This window comes from Trematomus bernacchii, unplaced genomic scaffold (assembly GCF_902827165.1).
Source record: "Trematomus bernacchii unplaced genomic scaffold, fTreBer1.1, whole genome shotgun sequence".
Taxonomy (NCBI): Eukaryota; Metazoa; Chordata; class Actinopteri; order Perciformes; family Nototheniidae; genus Trematomus; species Trematomus bernacchii.
In genome coordinates this window covers 15524948-15548292 of record NW_022987727.1, presented here as the reverse complement: position 1 = coordinate 15548292, position 23345 = coordinate 15524948, and the positions used below count along the sequence as shown (strand labels likewise).

The 23345-nt window shown below is 38.3% G+C and overlaps 3 protein-coding genes across 4 annotated transcripts in view; 2 read left to right on the top strand and 1 right to left on the bottom strand.

Moving 5' to 3' along the window:
* Nucleotides 1-1548: 1548 nt before the first annotated feature.
* Nucleotides 1549-6989, top strand: cunh1orf174 (chromosome unknown C1orf174 homolog). 2 transcript variants are annotated; one of them, XM_034145188.1, is made up of 4 exons: nt 1549-2027; nt 3252-3308; nt 3853-4227; nt 5856-6989. In XM_034145188.1, the coding sequence occupies exons 1-4, from the start codon at nt 2019-2021 to the stop codon at nt 6003-6005; spliced, it is 591 nt and encodes a 196-aa protein (XP_034001079.1). In that variant the 5' UTR covers nt 1549-2018; the 3' UTR covers nt 6006-6989. The 2 variants fall into 2 exon arrangements, with proteins under 2 accessions (XP_034001079.1, XP_034001080.1); XM_034145189.1 differs by lacking the exon at nt 3252-3308 and having other exon boundaries at nt 1551-2027.
* On the bottom strand, nt 6553-11107 carry dffb (DNA fragmentation factor, beta polypeptide (caspase-activated DNase)). The gene is made up of 7 exons (XM_034145187.1): nt 10946-11107; nt 9768-9894; nt 8634-8819; nt 8214-8293; nt 7966-8133; nt 7768-7868; nt 6553-7353 (listed from the first exon to the last, which is right to left on the bottom strand). The coding sequence occupies exons 1-7, from the start codon at nt 11066-11068 to the stop codon at nt 7104-7106; spliced, it is 1035 nt and encodes a 344-aa protein (XP_034001078.1). The 5' UTR covers nt 11069-11107; the 3' UTR covers nt 6553-7103.
* Nucleotides 11108-12298: 1191 nt separating this feature from the next.
* Nucleotides 12299-23345, top strand: part of nphp4 (nephronophthisis 4) — a 183892-nt gene continuing 172845 nt past the window's right edge. Inside the window, exons 1-2 of the mRNA XM_034145454.1 lie at nt 12299-12558; nt 13113-13250. Coding sequence (XP_034001345.1) covers nt 12382-12558; nt 13113-13250 — 315 coding nt within the window. The 5' untranslated portion in view covers nt 12299-12381. The remainder of the gene's footprint in view (nt 12559-13112; nt 13251-23345) is intronic.

Here is a 23345-nt window from a genome sequence, read left to right as displayed (position 1 = left end):
AGCCCACTGCTCCTAACACTAGGATGGGTCAAATGCAGAGAAACAGTTTTGTTACATAGTACCTGTACTACGTGATGACAATAAGTTGAATCTTCTTCAATCTTCAATAATTTGGCTATGAGGAAGTAGCAATAGTAAGCTGGGTAAATATGTGCTTTAATTGTTCCTTATAATTTCAAAAAACAACATATTTAAAGGCATGAGAAAAGCAGAAGTGAATATAGTTTCTTAGAAATTGATTCACGCAAGTTAGTGTCAACATCCTTTCTTAATAAGCTATTTGTTGAACAGGCTACTTTTCATCGCCTTATTTGTTAACAGGCCAAGTTACATACTTGTGCACATGGAGGACAAATGTCTTTATGTATTCCTTCCCCATATGACGTTAGGCTAGAGCATGTAAAACATGATTTTCTTGTTGAACAGCAGTTTTACATGAATCATCAGGCGGAAACGCAGGAAAATGTAACTAATATAGTTGGTATGATAAATATGCAAAAGAGATTGTGTCAATACAAAGAGGTTTATTTGTGTGTTATTGGAAGGGACAAATTGCCAGAAACTTAGAATGTATGTAAAGCTAGTCTTTTGGTTAAAATAAGTGGCTAACCAGTTTTTGAAACCAATTTTCAAATGATATATTTATCCTTAGTTGTGGTATGTATCAAAGTACATTTACTCAAGTATTGTACAATTTCGAGATACTTGTACTCCACTATTTCTATTGTAGCCAATGCTACTTTACTCCACTACAATTTTGGTTCACACTAGAAATATTTTATATTTAATTTTTTTTTACATTTTGAAAAAAAAAAAAAAATAGAAATGCATGCGGGTCATTTTTGACCCACTTATGGAAGCTTGGGGTAGTAATACAAAAACTACAATTTCTTAAAATGTAAATTTAAAATTTGAATAGCATGATATCCAAAACATGTTTTTTGAGGAATAGCTGGAATATGAAATGATAACAAAATGTAATTACAAAGATACTTCAAGAATACCACCTCACCGGGTCCAAAAAGACCCACTTATGGAAGCTTGGGGTAGTAATACAAAAACTACAATTTCTTAAAATGTATAAAATGTCAATTTAAAATGTGAATGGCATGATATCCAAAACATGTTTTTTGAGGAATAGCTGGAATATGAAATGATAACAAAATGTAATTACAAAGATACTTCAAGAATACCACCTCACCGGGTCCAAAAAGACCCACTTATGGAAGCTTGGGGTAGTAATACAAAAACTACAATTTCTTAAAATGTATAAAATGTCAATTTAAAATGTGAATGGCATGATATCCAAAACATGTTTTTTGAGGAATAGCTGGAATATGAAATGATAACAAAATGTAATTACAAAGATACTCTAAGAAAACCACCTCACCGGGTCAAAAAAGTCCCACTTATGCATCTAAGGGTTAATACATATACCTGGTGTTCCTCGACAGCATATTTTAACTCTACTGCATCACATGTCTTGAAGAGGGTATCATTAGAATCACTCTCGCGCCCTCTGGTGGCCATTTGGTGGAATAACACTTAGTTGGTGTCACCTCACATGACCCGGTTTAATGTAGCCTGTAGATACCTTCCAGATACCCCCATAGACTGGCGACTCTGACCTCCGAGTGAACCATAGCAGCTTCCAGGCAGCTTCAGACGTGAAGGGGTAGGGGACAGGGCAGGAGATATTAGGTAGAATTCTAATAAGAACAGGACTATGAGAGATATCCGACATGCTGGACACTGGAGCAGTTAGCGGAAGATGGCAGCACTGAGGATGTAAGCTACATTTTAAAAATCACAGAAGAAAAAGAAGACCGTCCGGGGCAGAGCACGAGCACAGGCGTAGACGCCACATAACATATCAACACCATCGAGTAGACTCATCACACACACCATCATTTTTGGCTATCCGAAACCAGTTTTTTTTAATATATTAATAACAAACAGCAAATTCGAATCTTTAATATTGGATTTGCTGAACAACAGAAGCATTACGCCGGCAAAATATGCAAAAGGTAGGTGTAAAGAGAAGCTCCTGGTGTAATAGTCTCTGGTATGTTAGCTCTTATCTTTAATGCTAGCCTTATTAGCTTGCAGCTGACATATTGAGATTAAGTATCCGACTCTTTGCAAGCTATGTTGATGTGTTAGCTTATCTGTGTCTTTCTATCTCCAGACAGACGTTTACGTCGTTCTCGTGACCTGAGACTGAACTTAACCTTACATAACCTATTTATCTTTCACCGTGATTGTTGGTTTACCGACAATGCGCATGGCATTGAATTCCCAAAACACAGTGACATTACTGTAGAAACTGTACTGTCCTAACAGTTATTTAACGCAACAGTAGGAACTGTTTTAAAGTCAAATTTAGTTAGGCTTTGCTCTGGCACGCCTTAAATAAGGAAATGTAACGTCAGTAGATTACAATTCAGAGTATGCTGGAGGTTTTGAGTCATGATAATGCCAACAGTTTTGGGAGGACTCTGGGTAGCGGAGGAACAGGGACGTAGCTCAGCAGAGCCCCCGTGGGTTTAAGCATATCACGTATACACTTTAAATAGAAAATAGGAAAGTGTTGCTTTTCCCCCTGAAACGATAGTTCCATTAAATGCAAAACCTGACTTCATTCGCTCAAATGTGTAATTTTTAAAGCCATTAACAGGTAGAGACGTTATATTTAGAAAATGTACTCTTGTCTGCTAACCCCCCCCCACTCCTTTTTTTCACATTTACACCAAAAACGTCTGAAGTTAAAACAGCATGTCTTTCCCACATCTACACTTAAAATGAAAATGATTCATGTGACCATTTGTAGTCTTCTACTGGAAGCATTACTTCCTAGCACAGCGCTAGCTAAAACCTTGCATCAACTCAAACCACATGACAGTGATTATCCTAGGCAGACGTTTCGATTCGAAGGCACACCATGTGCAGGTGAGCCAGCTTATCCGTTAGCTGTTATGCACCTTAAACTGTTGAATTCTTCCAAACTCTTGATGTTCTTTTAAAACCTGGCTCCTTTTGAAACAAGAGAAAAAGCCCACTAATAAAAAGGTAATCCACCAAAGGGCTACGTTTGGACCGTTACTTAACGTGTGATGTCTCTAAAGCTAAGGAAGCTTTTATCTTAATATTCTCCCTGATGATTGACATTAGGGTTTATTTTTTAACTGGTTGCTATATATTTAAGTATTGCCAAAAGGGATGAAACAAAACCACATTATGCTGATTTGCAGATGCCCGGTCAACTTGACAGCTTGAAGCCCAGAAAGAGGAAGAGCAGCTCCAGAAAGGTTTGTGTTAACATGTATCGGCGAGAGCAGACTCTATAAAGAACAGATACAGACAGCAGTTATCTTTATATTGCTTTCTTCAAACTACTTGGAAATGGACCATGTTTGACAAACTGAACAATTGCGTAGGGCTGCACGATTTAGAAAGAAGTACCTTATTGAGATTATATTATTGACTGATATTGCAATTGGAGGGAATGTTCATTGTTGAATGAAATGATAAAATATATTATGATATGATACAATATTATTATTGAGTATCTGTATTAACCTAATTTGTTTTGGTAAGTCTGTATAATACCATGTGTAGGCCTTGATATCTCTGCAGCTCTACCATTCTACATTTAAAATTGTATTTTAACACATTTACCCTTTATATTGCACTATTCCATATTGCAGTTTTGATAACATTTCAATTAATTGTGCAGCCCTTGTCTTCCGTCCTTATGGGTGTTGAATATAGTATATTATAATAAGAAAAGGATATTAATCATAGTCAAATGTAACATCATCCTAACCCCAATCCTTTACTTGTATATTACAGGCTTCTACTACAAGGAGGAAATGTATAAAAAGTCCAAACATGCAGCCGGCAGCAGCAGCAGGGAGCAGCTCAGCGGTCGATGGGTACAGCAAAGCAGACGGCGCTGTGGAGAGACTCTCTGCCATCAGCTGTGAGTGCCAGCAGTCCGGCAGGAGGAGATGCTCTGCTTCCCCGGAGCTGGAGGGACAGGAGGGCAAAGAAAACGAAGTGAGGACGGGGCAGGAAGTGGACAGCTGCACAGTGACCTGCGTCTGGGACAAACACGAGACCGAGGACATGGATTGTGAGGAAAGCAGCAAAAACATTTTCCCAGATGACGACAGTAATCAGATTCTGCCCGTGGAGCAGTTCTTTGGAAATCTGGATGCTGTACAGGTGAGGCGATGTCTGTGGCTCAGGTTGGATTATGTTGCCTGAGAAATGTTGTTGTAGGGGAATTTTTGCAACATTGATCTGCATTTAGGAGTGGCTGTCTTGAAAAAAGCGCAGACTAAACATAGATAAAGTATCACCCCATGTGCTGTCAACAAAATGTTAAATCAAAATCAGATATCCTTTATTAGCCCACAGTGGGGAATTAAATAATGAGGCAGCACACGTTCATAAATCAAGTACCCATAATTTGAAGTGCCCATTTCAGACTCTTTCATTAACATTTTCTCAATTGTCTCTTTATATGTTCTTCTTATTCATGTAAAAAGACAAAATAAGAGAGGTCAAATCCAGATACCCCAAATGTTTTTAATCATCGAAATCGGAGGAATTAAGAAAACAAGGTGAATCCCAGCAAACAATTGGAACCAACAAAAGAAGAACAAGCTGGCATACGGACAAAAACAGCAGGAAATGTATTCATATAGTGTAGCTCCCCGTCTGAGGCCCATCGTGTAGCAACCATAAATGCGTTGCAGTAACAGGAAAGCGTATTGTAAATATTGAGCATCTCTCCACTTCCTCATCCATCAACTCATGCTCAAAATACTGCCTATTGCAGAATGCGTCATCATTGCTGAAATCTTTGCTCATCATTAACAGCGCTAATGCTAATATTATTTGAAAATAATAATACAATTTTTTATATATATATATATATATATATATAAAACATTTTTACTTTCATTGCACATTTTATATTTTTACTTAAAGGTGGGGTAGGTAATTTTGGAGAAACCAGCTCGAGATCGCTAGAATTTGAAAATACACAGCCGGAAAACAAATCTGCCACTTCCTTACAGAGCCCCTCCTCCAACACACACAAACGCCCACGTGACCAATGAGGGCACGAGATAAGTCTGTGCACAGATGGAAGGCTGACAGGCAGGTAGGCCATCCAGTTATTTTAGCCGGGCCAGCTAAAATGATTGGTCGTGCTTTTTACAGTATTACGGCTTCCACAGATGACATTTTTTTATGGATTTTTTGTCAAAGCACTTAAGATATTCATTGCTATCGGGATGTTAAGAGCATTCCATGGAATATAACAAAAAGTGTATCTCGAGCCGGTTTCTCAAACTTACCTACCCCACCTTTAACTTATGTTTGTATAATATTTATTATTTATTTGTATTTTTGTCATATTTCACATAATATTTTATTTGAATCCAAAATGGAGAAACTGTCCCAAAACCAAATGTCCCCAAATGTCTGAAATCTGATTCAGCTGTATCAGTCACCATAAAAAAAGTAATTTTGATATAACAAAAAAATATCAATATATTTAAAAACATGCAACATGGAGGCATTGAGCCTCCATGTTGCATGTTTTTAAATATATTGATATTTTATACAGGCCATGACAAAAAACATAATAAATAGCAACAAGATGGCGACAGGTACAGCAGACTATATAGGACAGTATAGTGCAATTTTTTTTTTTTTCTAGTTAGAAACTCCTCTAATCAAAGGCATACTTAAACTGTAAAGCTCCCATAACCTGAATCAGTTGTTAAGTAACTGACATTGATTAAAAAGTAATGTCATATCTTTTTTTTTCTATTATACAGGATTTCCCTCAGAGACCGTCAGCGTCCTCGGCCCGTGGTCAACATGACAACGCAGGGAGACGGAGACGCCATTACTACGCACCCGAGAACAGCGATGAAGAGGAGGCAGGCGTGATCAGTGCACCGCGAGGGGACAGAGGGGACACTTAACGAAGAGTAACGGAACTGATGTCTCAAAGTGAGGCCTGAGGGACTCAAAAGGCTCGGCACTTACTCAAAAGCAGCTCTTTCAATCAGTGAAACGCTGTCTCACAGGAGGCAGGAATTTGCTGTAGCTCGATCTGCTGTTAGCCTACCATTGCTTACGAATTGTCCTTATATGTAAATTTGCTTTTAAGTTACTTCCCGTACCCGCCATGCGTTGAAGAGATTCTTCACAACATAAAAACTTGAGCACTTCGCCAACAGCTTAAAAGAGAGTTCTTGGTCATTTACAATTGTTGACTTGACAAACCGTCCAAATGCACAAAAATGCTAAATTGTTTTCAAACTTGTTCCCAAATATCTTGTCAGTTCATTTATTACTGTTTGGGCCGGCCCAGCACTTTATTTACACATATTATTACATACTGCTTCATATTGTCAGTGAGATTAGCCGTGAGAGATGCCAAATAGTACTTCATTTAAAGGTCAAAGTGTATATTTGTAGGAAAAGTTGTGCAAATCTACACGTTTTGGAAGAATACATGCGCCAAAGAGCTGTTTCACAGCGAAAGCTTTTAATATCACAGAGTCATGGTTTAGAATGAATGTCATTGTTCACCAAGTGTCTAAAGTCATCATCTATGTGTGCCCAGTTTGGGCTTTTTGGCAGCTGCTTCATACAACACATCTGTAAAATAACAAATATCAATGCAGCTAAATATTTTCCCTGAGGAGGATCACATTTGCAAACATGACAGAATTCTACACAAAAATGCATTGTAAAAAAACAGAGTTTTATCAGAAATGTTTTTAGTCCGTTTAAACAGAGGATACGTTAAACCTGACTTTAAAAATGTAATCTAGTTTTTGAGGGTGCCAGTACTTGCACTCCTCACTATTATGCCACTTACTGCCTGAGTGATAATCCATGCATTTTACATCACAGTGCCAACACAGAGAACATAATAAATGTTTTTCATGATTTCAAAATAAGCGTGTAATTCTTTTGTCTGACAAATGACTGCCAGTCTTATCAGTGTGATACTTTTATACCCTCACAGTTCATAAAAAATGAAAACGCTTAAAAGATAAGAGTAAAAATGTTCACACCAAGCGCCTCTTCTTCCCTTTCACATTCTGTTTTGCTTTGTTCGTGTCACTGGCTTTTCTAAAGATCTTCTTGGCGTCACATAGCAGGTTGTGCGCTCCTTTCTTGTGGCACACGATGTGCACCAGCTTCAGGTTCTCCCATGTGAACAGCAGGCCGTAGAAGTAGTTCAGGTTGATGTCGGAGCTCTTGTGATTCTGAAGAGCTTCCAGCAGGGCGGGAATGATCGTCCTCTTCTTTTCAATCCTGGACAAAAGACAAAAAAGATGATAAATATGTGGCCGTAAAGTGGTGCGGCGACGACATATTTTTGTAGGCCAACACAAAAGTTAGTATCGCCTAAAAGCTAATGGAATCTTCTCCATTGGATATCAGAAAATTGAAGAAAAAAACAACACAGTATAATCAATTTTCGCATTTTTAACACCACTTTTACAATAGTTGACACGCAAATTAAATCTTTGGAAATAAAAACCTAACTTCTGGCTATTAGATAACTACATCAGGGTCACATGAGACTGATAAATGTAATGTCCTAGAACTAAAACGAGGAATTGTCTAACCTTGTGGTTTCGACATACATACATACAAATAGACATTTCAGGCCTCTTTTATTCACTGCACACAACAGTAAAACATTTTTTTCTGCTAGAGTCCAACCTGTGGTCCAGGTTCCATGTGCTGAACACTATCCTGCTCTCTCTGCTGCCGTACGGGTTGATGGAGTGGAGAGACTGGCACACTTTCTGCTCATATGATCCCTGAAAAAGCAAAAGAGAAGAAGCAGATTCAGTGCTTTCAAATGTTTTTGTTAGTTTTGTAAAGAATTGATAGAAATGAAGCATATCCCTCTAATACCTGGCAGGTGAACCACCCTTCTCGAGTACAGAGCCGCTCCTTCTCGGTCCTGTCGAAGTAGCAGCCGTTGTTCTTTGCCGTCTTCAACATTTCGGACAGACTTTTTGACGTTTTCAGAAACTCTTCCCTGACTTTAGCCTTCTGTATTGTTTTGGTGGCCCCATGCACCTGAGTCACAGAACATCTATTTTGGATATTTCTATGCCATATGCCTTAAGAGCCATTAAAAGACTTAATAGAGTCTTTACCTCCTTCATGTAGCCTCGCATCCTGCCCTCACAGTTGAACTTCATGTAGGCCGACTTCGTCTTGAATCGAGCATCAACACCTGAAATGAAACCCCACATGAACACTTCCGCAAAAACAGTCTCCAACTAGCGCTGGTGTGCTCTCAAAATAGCAACAGCTGATAATAATGGTCCCCTAAATACTTCGGATCATCGGAACTTTACTCTGTTGCTTAAATCTTTTTTTCACTGAGGCAATGCAAGATAATGTTTTCTTCAAGAATTCAACGTATCAATCAAGTCATGTATTATTTTGTGGGTGAGGTATTCCTTCAAAATGAGAAAGAGCATCTTCTTATGACATTTCTTTTTTCTTTTAATAGTGGCATACGTATGTAACCCATGAAGCCAGCAGCTCATGTATGTCTCCAGACTTTGTACCTTTGAACCATTCTTCATGCTCCTCCCTGCTCTCCAGCTCAGATCTGTCCTCCAGGTTGAGCAGCAGGTCGGTCAGGATTTTACGTCTTTGAGGAGACTTCTCATCAGACAGGAGCCCTTTTGCTGCTTCAATGAGGCCATCGGCATATCGGTCTGTCTTCAGTAACTGACCAATGTCACACACAACTGGAATTGAAACCACACGGGTCAGATAACAGACACTGTTTAGAGTTGAAGCATTTATCTGGATTGTGGGTCATTTCAGAATTTCATGTCCCCCATATAAAAAAATCTAATAATCCATGCCCTAAAAGCTAAAACATGCACAAAATATTATTTAAAATATCAAATAGCTCTCGAACACCCCCTAAAATTGCCCTTTTCTCTTGTCCCAGCTTCTTGGTGACCAACTTGCATGTCAAATATAACATTTAAAATAGGGTTTTTATTTACTTTTTTTGGTATTATTCTATTGATTGTCTCTTGTAATGGTAAAATCAATTTGTTAAATCATAAACACATTTTAAATAACATTAATTTTGCACAGAAGGTGTGTCCCTCAACATGCGTGCAACCCTGTTACCGAAACCTTTTTAGCTTGGCAGAGGAAGTGAAAAAACTGTTTGTCACATGACAGTGGAAAGGACTTCAGCAAGCCATGTGCTACTACCATGGGTAGACCAAAAGTAAGTCCTCTTTTATTTGTAATATATTTCCAATCTTGTCACTCTTGAAGGAGTTTGGCACTCATACAAACGCAACCCTGTTACTCACATTATGAGACTAAAACAAATTAATTTCAAATGTATCTTTCTTTTGTTAAATATCTAAGTGTGTCCATTCCTTGACAATATCATTACATTACATTGTGCAGCTAGCATTCATTCCTGAGGTAAAAGCTCAAATTAGCATTGATTTGCAACCCTGTTACTATAATTAGAGTAACAGGGTTAATTCTTCATTGGAAAATATACATTTGATGCCTTAGCTGGGCAAATCACTTTTTTTGATGGTTTATTATCTGTTTTTCCTAATTACATAACAAAAAATAAAATAAAAGGTTCATTTTTCAAAAAATGTTGGTGTCTAAATTGTCCTCCAATTCTGGAATGACCCTAAAGGTGATCCCCCTACCTCCGCTCCACGTCTGATCTCTGCAGAGGAGAACAAGTTCGGTGTGGTCCGGCAGAGTTTGGAAGAATTCCTCCGTCACGGTTGTCCCATCAGAATACAAACAGACATGTGCACCAGGAGATGGCAACTGGAAATGGCGTCAATGTATAAAAAAGGGGGAACAAATACAATATATTTAGATTTAAGTGAAATGTAAGACGATGGTAAGATTTGTTTTCCCTTTTCTCCCACAAGAGGTTAAAGTCAAGTCAGTTAAAAAGAATAACCAAAGTGGTGTACAGACCAGAGCAAATAAAACAGGAATTAATTTCAGTTTTGTCTATTAACAGTTTGTTTCCATTATTCAAAAGGGTTTCACTACTGAAACTGTGACACCCATCTCTGGAGGAAAACAGTGAAAGACTCTGGTGACAGAACAAGACGATCTGCATTTTTGTCTTTCTAGTTCCCATGGTTCTCTTTAGACTAGATTGATAACAGTTGATTACATTTCAGTAGATGTTGTTCACAGAGCTATCAATTACACACAGTGTTTTCAGATTAAATAGATATCTATGATGCGGGAGGGCAGGTGGTGTCAGCTTGTCTGGAATGAAGATAACTATTAAGGCTATTATCTGTGTAAAACACATTTCATATCAAACATTTAATTTGAAAGTAATAACATATTTGGAAATTCTCTTTACTATGGAATGTCTACTGCTGTGTCATTTTTGCACTTGAATTACATGTAATTACACTTGTTTATGCACTGTAAATAGCTTTCTAACCAGTTGCTAGCTACCTCTCTCTTGCCTGTTTATTTGTTTCTGTGATGCCTAATCTGTGTGTGGATACAGTTGTGTCTAATATTATTTAGAGAAAAATATCGGGAATATGTTGTCTGCATGTAATGTGAAATGATTCCCCATAGCTTCTTCAAGGTGAAGATGACCCTGGTTTGCACTAAACCCGCCCCTATCATGACAGGAAGTTAACCAACAATCTTAAATAACGTGCACAAACAATGCAATTATATTCCCAGCGCCCTCAACCAGACATATAGCTGCTTAAACACTTAATTATAACACTTTTATGTTTTTACTTTTCTTTTTTACCCATATCCTCCTCGCTGAAAATAAAACTCAACTGGTGGTAGAGCTGTTAAAAACAAACCAGAAGAAAACGCACACGCTCACCTGTAATAACGTGCAGCCTTTTTTAAGCAACTCTTTCACATCTTTTGCTGCAACTCCGTACTTTTTATTTTCATTACGACTCCTTATTTTAACGGGTTTGTTTTTCCCGAAGAGTCCAAACATTGCACTGTTGTTTTCAGTTTGTAACGACCGCTTCCTTCTTCTTCCTCGCGAGGCTAACTACCCTGCGCGTGGTGTGCTGCCGCCCTCTAGTGTTGCCATAGTGTATTGATGGAGGAAATGTTAACCCAACAGTTACTGTACATTTTCTGAGGTACAATACTTGAGTAAATGCAGGCTGGTAAGATTACTGTTGCATGTGAAAGCAAAATAGGCAATATGTTTCATGTTCATTTTCGAAATATCAAGAATATATGAATGAAGTTTAACTCTTCACATTTGCTTCCCCTTCCAGCTAGGGACATCTGATATTGTTAGCAGCGTTGTAGCGTTACAAATGCATGCACACAAGTACTTCTGCAGTCTTGTCAGCCACCATTGCCCTACAATTCGTGTACTCAGAAAAATCCAGCACAGAAAAATACCCCTCACCAAACAATGAGAAAAGTGGTGCCCTTCTTACTGATGCCCTCAACCTTTTAAATCTTGACCTCTTGAGGGCTTTTCCTCTATTTTGAGCATGTACATCCATAGAAGCATCATCCGTTCCTATAACAGAGATAAACTCAGCTGCAGGAATACAGTTTTATCAAAGTATTTATCCACTGTCGCAGACACGCAGAATGCAAATTAATCATCAGTGAACATTGTACTATGATCTACACATAATGTTGCTAAACTTTTAACAGCCATTTTTGTTGGCTATCATTCACATTCACATACATGTAGGTTGTATTACACTTTGCATAACAATGGCCACAGAACCTTTATAGGCTACTGTAATTGGCTAACTTTTGTACTTTCAATGCAGAACTAAAAATAGTGCTGCTACATCTACTACGAATAATATTGTAAGAATTTTTTCAAGTTTAAAAAAAAGAGTAAGTGCATAGTTTGCGTTCTTTGATTTATAAAAACTAAGTTAAATCTAAATAGCACTGGTGGAGGACTGTATGTATGGCATTTAGCAGTGGACATTACCATAGCAACAGATGCAGCCCGATGGGACATACCAAATGAAAGGTTAAGGATTAGAGGCGAGGATAGCCAAATACTTTTTAGACGTTAAGTTTCGGTGTTAAACGCCTCGGTGCATAAGAACGTTTCTCGTATATTCAATATGCATTTTAAGTATTGTTGCCTTCACTCGCAGATAGTCTTAAATAAGTAATTAACTTTCTCGTCTAACCCTTCTGCTCTGAGTAGTTTAAACCAAATTCAATATGGCGGCAGCGGGTTTGAAAATCTTAACATGTAGACAAATAACATTCGCATTTTTGACGCTACATGTGTTATTTTCCTATTAACTACAGACTATGGTCAAAACTGAAGAAACAACAACCATGGCTGCCGGCTGGAACGAACTGTTTGAAAGAAGCCGGGTGGTTCCTCCGCCCTGCCAGACAGTCCGCCTGGCTGTGGAGAGCCACCTCACCGAGTCCCACGGCTTCCAGCTCAGCCTCAGCCGGCTCACTGCTGCTCACCTCCAACAGGTGATAGCTCAAAGCTAACGCTAAATGTTCCCTATAGTTTCAGGATAAGTTATGTTCTTAGCAGACATTTAGTGGTTTTTTAAACGAATGTACAGTCTGTGTAGTTTTTAATTTGCCGAACAAAGTCTGACTTTAAGCTGTCATTATTAAGCAGATATATGAAAAAGGCCCACATTATATCTCCCTTTAACGTATTTAATGGTACGTCACAGCGAATCAGAAGAATACTAGCAAAACCCCGTCCTAAAAGTTTTATAATTAAAGGTGACCTTGCATTTTTCCAACCGTTTAATAACGTTGACCACTACGAAACACCATTGTAAACATGCTATGTATCCTTTTGTAAATTCGGTAGGAGAGATAATACAAAAAACCACCACTGCAGTTAATCATACTTTGTTTCAAGAACATAAGAAACACGTACATATTGAGTGATACGTATGTATGACTGTTTGCCAAGAGTGTAAGCCATCTGAAATCATGCATCAAACACAATTTTAGAATTACCTGTGACTTTTCTAAAGTGGGTGTTTCTTTTTCTTTTTTACTCATAGGAGAAGTCAGAGGGGGAACAAGATGTGACCTACCAGCTGCGAGTGACCCTTTTTGATAGAAACCATCAGCAATTCTTTGGGAAAACTTGGAAGAGCTCACCCCAGAAGATGAAAACTACCAAAATCTCCTTCAACGAGGTACCTGTACACACAGCTTTGATTGACTTGTATTTAGATCTGTAGGCTCTTCATTAAACCTTTCTCATGTTTTATTGATATATAGTGGATTGATGATTATATAGAAAATCAATTCCAATTCAAGCATAAATTACACAAATGAAGCACAAGCATGATTTAATAAAACCAACACAAGAGCTTCTCCACTCAAGGCTTTCAATTAGCACTGATGATTGGACTGTGTTCTGCTGTCAGCTGAAACTGAAATTGATTACCAAAGAGTTTCAATTTCTCACCATGCATGTTGACAAAGAGCCCATTTTATGTGAAGCAACATTTTATGAGTGTTGTAGATTACTTTTTAAGAAAGAAAATGTTCCATACTTTACAAATCTTTACTTTGCTTTGTGTTAGACATAATGAATAACAGATCAATAAGTAAATATATAAATGAAAATTGGTAAGTTGGCAACTTGGCATTATAGGTAAATAAACTGTATTTAAATAGCACATTTCTTGTGCTTTTCAGACTAATTCACCCATTCACACACATATCCATTCAGAGCCAGAGGCTGCAATACAAGGTACTCAAACACTGTTGGTCGTGCCATTGGGAGAAATGTTGGTTTCAGAATCCTGTTTAAGGACACTTCAACATGTTGACTGCAGGTGTCGGGGATCAAACCAGCGACCCTCTGTTTAGTGGAAGACCAATCCACCTCCAGAAATGTCAACTGTCAAAAGTCCTGCTCAGTATTTCTTCAATTTTCTCACATATCTTTAAACATATTTAAGTTATCAAGACTGTTTGTTTCTGAGTTGCAGGACTCCAACAATCAAAGTGAAAGCTTTGTGTAAAAACAGATGTGTTAGTAGTATTACTGCACTATTAGTATTACTTCTAGTACTTGTACTATAGTGGAAGTTAATGAAAACATTTGAGTGAATGAACTGTGAATGCTAGCAAACTTGCATTGTGGAAGCTTTTTTTGGTGTATTTTGCTATTTTAACAGTTTCACTCTCCCGCGAACAGATGTGAACAAAAAGATTTGATAGATTAGCAATCAGCATGTCCCAGGTACAATAATTCAGCATCTAATGGTTTCCAAAGCAGTAATTCTGACTTATTTTAGGCGCTCACAGATGCTGCCTCATTAGTCGTCTGCTCATCCACACACGTGAACAAACACTGCTGTCAGCTCACCGCCATTATATGTTTAACATTCACCATCGACAGGTTCAGCAGCCCCGCTAAGATCCAGCGCCAGTTTGTTAACAGCAAATACATAAAACCTGTGAGAAGCCCAGTGAATTTTAAATAGACCATTTGACTTAACTGCATACATCCATCAGCCTCAACATCACTGCTGAGTTGTGTAGAGACTTTCACCATAGGGTTACTTTTGTCCGTTTTACAAGACACATTTTTTTTTATCATTGAGTCTCGAGTATCACGCTGGCTGTAGTTTCTTTGTAGGTCTTCTGTGTACTGCCAGCGGAATACGTCAGTAATAGGCTCCACATATCAACACATTTATACAATGACAGTAATTATTCTTCCGTATTTAATTCTAAATTCAGTTGTATCTTAACATATACATTATTTACTTATTCCTGCATTTTACTTGAATCATTGAATCAATTGCCACATTTTATTGCACAATTTTACTTTCTTATTCCTTTTTCTTTTTCTCTTAAGTATGTCATATACTACGCTGCTAGCCTAGTAGGATTTTCATTGCCAACGACTACACTGTCATTCTTGCAAGACAAAACAAAGCTTTGAATCTTGGAATTTAGAAAGTGCATTACCTGGTGTGCTGAGGATTTCTAGAAACAACTTGGAGAAAGTTGCTCCTGAGCTGACAACTGAGCCTGAAGCTCAGTTCCTCCTGTGATGTGGTTGTGATTTAAGTTCTGTTTCTTCATGTCATCACTTTGCACGCCGTGCTAGTATTTGTAAGCAGATTGTATTACGAAAGCAGGGTTTTTGGGCTACATTATCAGTATAAGCCGAAAACTTCCAGCCATTAAAACATCAGATTTTCCTGGTTTAGGACATACACTTGGTTCAAGTCCATGTAGGGATGGACAATATATCAATATTATTTCCATATTGTGATATAAGACTATATAGAGGATTATTTATCAAAAATCTCATTGTGAGATTATGCTAATTTTCAGGTTTCATATTTGTATTTTCTTCCTCTGCCTTCAAAAAGCTCTTTATTTTTCTCATACTGCCTGTGCTGCAGCACCTTTTTCCACCCTCTGTCTGAAACCAGAGCTGAGTCTGCTCTGATTGGTTAGCTAGCTAGCCCTGTTGTGTTTGGTCAACCGCAGATGACCTACAGGAACAGCCTATCAGGTGCAATGTGTTGAAGTGCTAGCCAATAGAAGAGCAAGTCTTACGTATGTGATTTATTTCATAAAATAATATATACAGTAGTTATTCTTACAATATCGTTGCAATATCAATATTAAGGTATTTGGTCACAATTATCATGACATTTATATAATCCATATCGCCCAGCCTTAATTCCACGTACTTCCTGTAGTATTTATTGTAAGTTAGCATCCTTTTTCCTTTTGGCCCTAGTTGTATTTCTGCTGTGGTCGAGCTCCTTTAAACAAGCAAGACTCACAGGCATGTTGGTATTGAAATAGCTCTATACTTTTTCTCTATGAGTACATGAGAATGAAGTTGGCCTGCTGTTTCAGACAAATGTTGGGCTGAAGTCTACTGTCTCACTTTGTTGCATTTCATTTCTTTATTCTCGACAATCATTGTTCTTGGAGTCGTTTTCTCCTCTTTAATCTTGATTTCCCAAAGGGAACAGAGAAACCATTTTTTGATGTCAAACTGTGTGATATATTCTTTGATGATGAAATTTACAATTACTTCTTGAAAATGCTAAGAGAATGTAATAGTGTTATAGCTATGGAAGAGAAACTGATATTGAAATATGACACAAATGAGATTATCGCCATGGTATCCATTCAACTTGAAAGGAGACCATGAAGATAATCAAAAGGGATAGGATCTCTTTTGTTTAGCGAAGCAGCCTCCGGTCGGCCATGTCCACGCTGTCTCTCTACAGTGGGTAAAAGTTGATGGCTTAAAACAACCCTTTATGCAGCACTCTGCATTAAAGTTTTATACTCGTCTTACTCGTCATTGTCAAGAGATAAATGATTCTAAATGGTGAATGCAACGACAAAGTACACGCTTAACATGCACTTCTATGAATACTGCCATTCATTTAAATCCAATGATACATTGTAATGGAATAGTTTTGGTTTTATTCATGATGTACAGTTAAAATAAAGCCATGGACACAGTTTTTGAAAGGGCATATTTTTAGTTTAATACTTTAAGATTATTGTGGTTTGATACCTAGCCCTATAAAGCCTCCTAGTGATGTAATACTACTTCTACTACTACTACTACCACCACCATTAACAATAATATACAGTATGTACAATACAACTTGTGAGTACCTCAAGTGTTGGTAGCAGTAAGGACAGGAAGTCAACTATAGATGCAAACAAACAGCCCTGACAACAAATAAACGGGTGAATGTCAAACTTAGATTTAGCGAATGAAAGTGAAAAGTTCTGACAAATCAACACACATTCGTTTGAATAAACTGACAATGGAGGGTCATTCAATGTCTGTACAACATAAGAAAAAAACGTTATCAGCTAGTTATTTTTCTGAGAAACGTTGCTTGTTTTCTTTGTAATTTATGTGCATTGGTCCTCATGGAGGACCCAGGTAAAACCCCAACTATTTACCATTTAGGCTTGTCATTCATCTAAAAAATGAAAAAGCAAAATAAAAGCATCATATTCTACCTGGGTGGGAAGGGGAAAATGGAAAGAATGAGAAAACAATCAAGTATTTTACGGTCCCTTCTTCCTTTACGAATTCACTTAATATTTCATCTTTCCTTGAGGCATTCTGCCCTTCAATTCAAGAGATAAATAATATATACCCACCTCTTTTGTCACAGTCTTCTTCGGTTAAAAAAATCGAAGCCAAAAGCCAGGGTCAAGTGCAAACTACAGCGCCTGCAAGAGGAGTTTCTTATGAAAGGGTCATCGGTTGCAAACTACAACCCCCTCTGTGGTCTCATCCCTTGACAATACGTCTCCCAGCATCCTGATTTCCATCTCTTCCAAAACCTTATGTTATTTTTGAGCAGATATCTGGGGAACAGCTGGATGTTTGTGTTCTCTCTCAATCAAACATCTGAAGGCCTCTGAACATCCTGGTCGGAGGCCAGCCACCCACCGTCTTATGAGCGCGTCAGAGCACTGCCGAGGTCCTCTGCAGCCTCCCATGTTTAAGATGCTGATCTGCTTACACTGTGCAGCGGTGTACAAAATGTTTTTCAGAAACGCTCTTTAATTGAAAGAATACGGTGATCTGTATCTGGCTCATAAATGCAGAGTGTTGCATAAGTCTTTTTAACAGAGACACCAATGAGTCACAGCCATGGCACACACTGATTTCCAGTTTTGTCACCATCTGCTTTCACTCCGTTCCCTCCGCTTGATGTTCTTTTGATCGAACAATCCCTCACCATGTATGGCCTTATTTTGATCCACCGTTATAGTCATAGCCTGTATAAAAACCCACTTGGTATCCCAATAAGCGCCCAAATCCCATTATCCATCCAGGGTAATAATACAAACCCCATCATATCCCATCAGGATGATAAAGTGGGGCTTGCCCTCTTTGTGCCGTGCCGAGAGAGGTGCACCAGATTTTTTATTGGATTTGATCCGATGCACTCGCATTCATGCTGGTGTTTATGAGTGGCAAAATGTTGTTTGATATCTAAATAATGTCAGAGGGGGGATCCTCTCCTAAGTTACAGGAGCACGGTGAAAATTGCAAGGCCACCCACCCACAGTCAGCCCTATGATGGATTGGTTTCAATATAGGGCGAAAAGCAAAGATGCACAGTGATTAAAGAGAGAAAGTGGGCGCTCTCGTGAAATCTATTTTCTCGCTTTGTCTCCGAGTTTCTTCCCCTAGAAGATGTAAGACGTATTGACATGCCTGTTTCTTTTTGTGCCGAGTTTTTTTGAGTTGTCAAGTCTAGGACTAAATAAGCTTTTATTTTGAAAGTAGAGTGCACATTTGGTGACAGTTTGATTCCTTTGTCAATGGTTTTCAAATCTTGTGAAAGCTGCTTTTACGTAGGGAATGCGCAATACATTCACACGGAAAATAAAGGCCAATGCTTGAATTTAGGTCTGTTTGGTTTGTTGCACAATAGGAAACACAGTTTATTGTTCATTTCCTTGGATTGGATTGTGATACTGAGGAAAACAATCACCATTTTGTTCATGTCATTTGCTTTGGCGTATGTGTGAAACCATTTCTATCTACATCCTGATGACAAATATCCCTCTTTTTGTGTTTTCAATGTACATTTTTTTGCCTTGATAGAAAGTCAACTATGTCCCTCATCCCCCAGAATACTTGCACTTTCTCACAAGTTGCTAGTTTTCTTACATCATGACTCCAATTTTTTGACATTTATAAGGATATGTTCTTAAAGGTAAAGCTTCCAGTCTAAGGTAGATAAAGCTGTTGGCAGTAGAGGGCAATGTTGCGCTGCATACAGCGCAGGCAGAGGTGTTCAAAGACAGGAGGAGGCAGAGAGAAATGTGCATCTTTTCTGCATTGTCTCTCACTGTGATCACTCCATTTGAACTCCTTGCCTTCACACGGAGCCAGTGGTTTCTCCTCATATGTGCAACATTATCAGGCCGACAGCACGGCTATGGTGAAAAGGCCAAGTTTTGTTCCTGTCCGTGGAACCTTTGTTTTTCTGGGTCTCTAAATGCTGTTTGTCATGACGTAAATGGCACGGAAAAAACAAAAAACAGAAAAATATACCCATGCACATTTTATTTCTCTACATTTTATTCTTTTGTCCCCTCTACTAACCTTTACCACACGTCTACACCTTACCTTCATGATAACACTACTTGAACAGAAGGAGCCCCATATCAGAACGAAGAAAGATGTCTTGGTCCCCACAATGGGTTGAAAACAAACCTATCAACACTATATGTGCCAACAAGCGCTCACACACAGCCTTATTACATGACTTCAAAGAACTGGAAAGCATAAGAAGACAGTGCTTCACTGATGGGAAAACATTTAAACATCAGTCTTGCGATTCCTCCGCTTTTGTTTCTTGAACAGTTGTTCTCCAAAGAGCAAACTGGTTTCAAAGTGAAGAATCCCGGATGGTACAAACTTGGCCTCATTGTAAGGAAAACGTGGCAGCAGTGACATTCATCCCGCAAAGCACAAATTCCTCCTATAAAGCGTACAATATGTTACAGCACTGACAGCTTAAATGTTGTAACGAAGCCGCGGTTTAAAGCCTCTACCCCCCCCACCCCCAATTTTGGTTTGCTTTCTAAAAGGAGACATACTCCCAAAAAGGCTGGTTCAGCTGAAGCAAAACTTCTCTTTTGATTATTTGTCGTGTGCTACATTAACAGCAGTCTATCGCGTATGACCGCACACGTGATTCACATCTATTCAAGTGTGTCGATTCAGCCAGAAGAAGCTCTGGGGCCTCATTTATAACGCCTTGCGTAGGATTGACGTGAGAAGGTTGCTTACGTAGTACAAAGCAAAAAAATAGGTACAGAAATGTTCCGACATTTTCCGATTCACAAAACATTGCGTACCGTCGAGGGAAGTGCGTACGGCACTTCCTACGCCGGTTTCCCTTTATAAATCACAATCGACTCGAAATGCGGCGCAGCTTTTGCGGGCTTCACGTAACGCCCATATTTGCCTATGAATAGTCAAAGAAACGCCCATTCATTCATTCATTTTGACTGACTGCATGAAGAAGATCGCAGGAAATTACGACCGAACAGCTAAAAAAGACATCTCTCACCGTGTCAGATTTTGGTTATTGTGGGGAGGTCGAGATAAATCATATTGTTTGGTGGATGCAGTTTGAACCAGAGTAGCAGCATGGAGGTCGGATCGTCACCAAAATAAATAAATAAGTGGTCCGAAAAAAGTTAATGACAAAAAAAAATACACATAACCTTCCTCAGGCAGTGTGTTTGTGCCGGGGACAGGAGACACCCCCTTGATGAGAAACTGTAAGAAATGATGGGGGAATCCCTCCGGAGTGGAGTCATGACGACTGGATCTGAATTATTTTGTTGTATTTGGTGGTTTGTGTTCCAGCTGTCGATCAGCAACTATATATCCATAATCCACCAGTTAAAGGAAATACAACTAATGTGTTGTGTTATATTAGCTGTACAATTTACCACATATGGTGTTCTTAGTTTCCATACCTCCTGTGATTTACGAGCGACTTATCAAGTCTTGGCAAACGGCATAAAACACAATTAAACGTGATAGTATATAAAACCACGCTCGTATCTACAACCTATAGAAATGCAAAACGGCGTCAGTTTAGACGTTATTCTGTCCTCCTGCTTACCGCATCATTTATGAGAAAACATTTCATAACATTAACACAACATATTCGAGGTGGTTTTAAATAACATATCCGTATTTATTTATTTCTCCAAGTTATGTTTTTGTGTGCACTGAGGAGTCTCAAACAGGCGTTTGTTTAATCATTTTAAGATTGGCTTTAATCAATGTTTGAAAATGAATTCTTCATATTTGATAAATGAGAGGTAACATTTGATTTATTTCCACATATTTCTCTCCATTCTTCCTTCTGCCAACGGTGTCGCAGTTTCTCGTCTCTCCCGTTTGTGTGCTTAGTGCGTACGCATGGGTTAGAGTTTGCGTGGAGGACCGCACATTTTCCCGTCAAGTTAGTATTTTATAAATCGCAAACATTGCGTAGAAACTGGCGTACGCCATTTCTTTTAGCGTATATCCCTTTATAAATGAGGCCCCTGATCTTTTGTCCAGGGTTCAGTAAAAAGGCAAGACTATCTCTCCTGTCAACTCCTTTTTTTAACTCTACAATAAAATAATGAACTGTCAGAGAATATGTTCCTCCCTGTTCATATGTTTTTTGATGTTTTAGGCTGAATACAAGCAACGTGATGAAAGAGGCTCATTGATTCAACCTTGAACATTTAGTTCAGCTGGTTTAAGAATGAAACTGCTTCTCTGTGTGTCCTCTAGATTATGCACAGCACTATGTTTCTCTTTTCTGCATTTTTGAGGGATATATAAGGTCAGGTATATATATTGATATATATATTGATCAGCTAGTGTTAGTCTTTTTAATTATTTAATTTTTCATTTCGGGTATCCTGCACTTTAAAAAACAGTAGAAGTCACAGACAAGAGTCTGTTCTATGTGTGTGTATATATATATATAAACTATTTTGTGTATACGTTTACTACTCTATACTGCATTGGTGGTGTTTCCTCTAATGGTGAATCATTTTATTTGACTTACAGGACTTCCTGTTGCTCATAACTGCCTCAACTAGGGAGGTTTGACACATTTTGGCCTGATCTTTGCATGTTGAAGGGGAGAGTTGGTGACATGACATAAATACCAACTCAGTTTACCACACATATATTATTGACAATCTTTCCTGCTATACTGTGAATGTGTATTTTGACTTTGAAATGTATGCATGACATCTGGTTTGAAAATGTCGGCTGTTTTAAATAGCATAGCTGTTATTATGCAACCTTACTGCTAACCATCACATTTAAAGCAGAATGTTTTCTAAACTCTTCCCTGAGCTGTGGGTTAAACAGCAGGTGATGTAACCATTAATAAGGATTAGGGCTGCACGATATATCGTGTCGTGACGATAATCGCGTTATGCGCATGCGCGATATTAACATCGCAGGTTTTTTTAATTTAATTTAATTTTTTAGGACGTGCGATATTAAGTAGGCAAATGAACTCAAACACGTCATGTTACAATTATTTTGCTGCTTGTTACAAAAGGAAAACTTGCGCGGCTCTCATGTCAGGGGTACTTGAGTGAGTGACATGCAGGCTCTGCATGCACAGCTAACCACCAATCACAACCGTTGTTGATCAGATCACAGCAGGATAACCGAGCTAGCTCAGCTTGTTGCTCTGATAACTTAAGATCCAGAAGTCCGTGACTAAAATCCTTCATCTGGTTAAATATTGTTAAAATAATACCAATTGTATAGCATTAAAGTTCAAGAAAGGATGGTTTGCGGACAAAAAAAACTGTCTTTTCTTCAATTCCTGTATTTTTTCATATCAAAATATATCGCAGGGGAAGAAAATATCGCAATGTCAGTTTTTTCCATTATCGTGCAGCCCTAATAAGGATACACATTTCTGCTGGGAGACGCAATGTGTATCATAGTACCATTACAGCCTTTGCTGTGGCATAATTTAGTTTTTAAATCTTTTAGGATTGACAATGGAGTCAATCCTTCAGCTTCCTGTGGATTGCTTGTGAAGACCTGTGATGTGAATGCTTTATATCCTATTACTTGAACATCCCTTTTTTTTTATCGGGATTACATGTTTCCAGGAAATTAAACACCTTACACTGTGGCAAATATGTTGGTAGATTTACATCTTTCTTATAAAAAAGAAAAAAACAGATGTTATTAATCTTGAAGGATAAGGCTGAAAATACTGCGTGTTGTTGTTTTTATTGACGATATACATTTTTAATTAATAGATGTTTAGCTTTTGTGTTATGCAGAACTGGATAGCGTAATCGACATTCCTCATATTTGTTTGTTGTTTAAAGATTGACTGTCTGCTTGCTAGCAACAACGGAGAAATATCAAATATCTCAATAACTATTTGGGCAAAATTGTCTCCCACCATAAGTCATTGATGTTGTTTTTTAATTCAACTTTGGTTTTTGTACAGTTGGTCTAAATGTAACTCCCAATGTGGCCTTAAAACGTCTCACATTTCCCTAGCCTTAAACTCTGGCAACCCTGTCAATGAGCCATACCGTGATGTGCACTGGGTATCATGCTCTTTCGTTATCACGATCACTGTAGTACATTCTTGGAAGTCAAAGTATTTTGAGACCACATTGTTGGCTTTGGTCTCTTCGTGAGATTTCTTGCCCATAAAAAAAAAATAATAATAACAATAATCCTT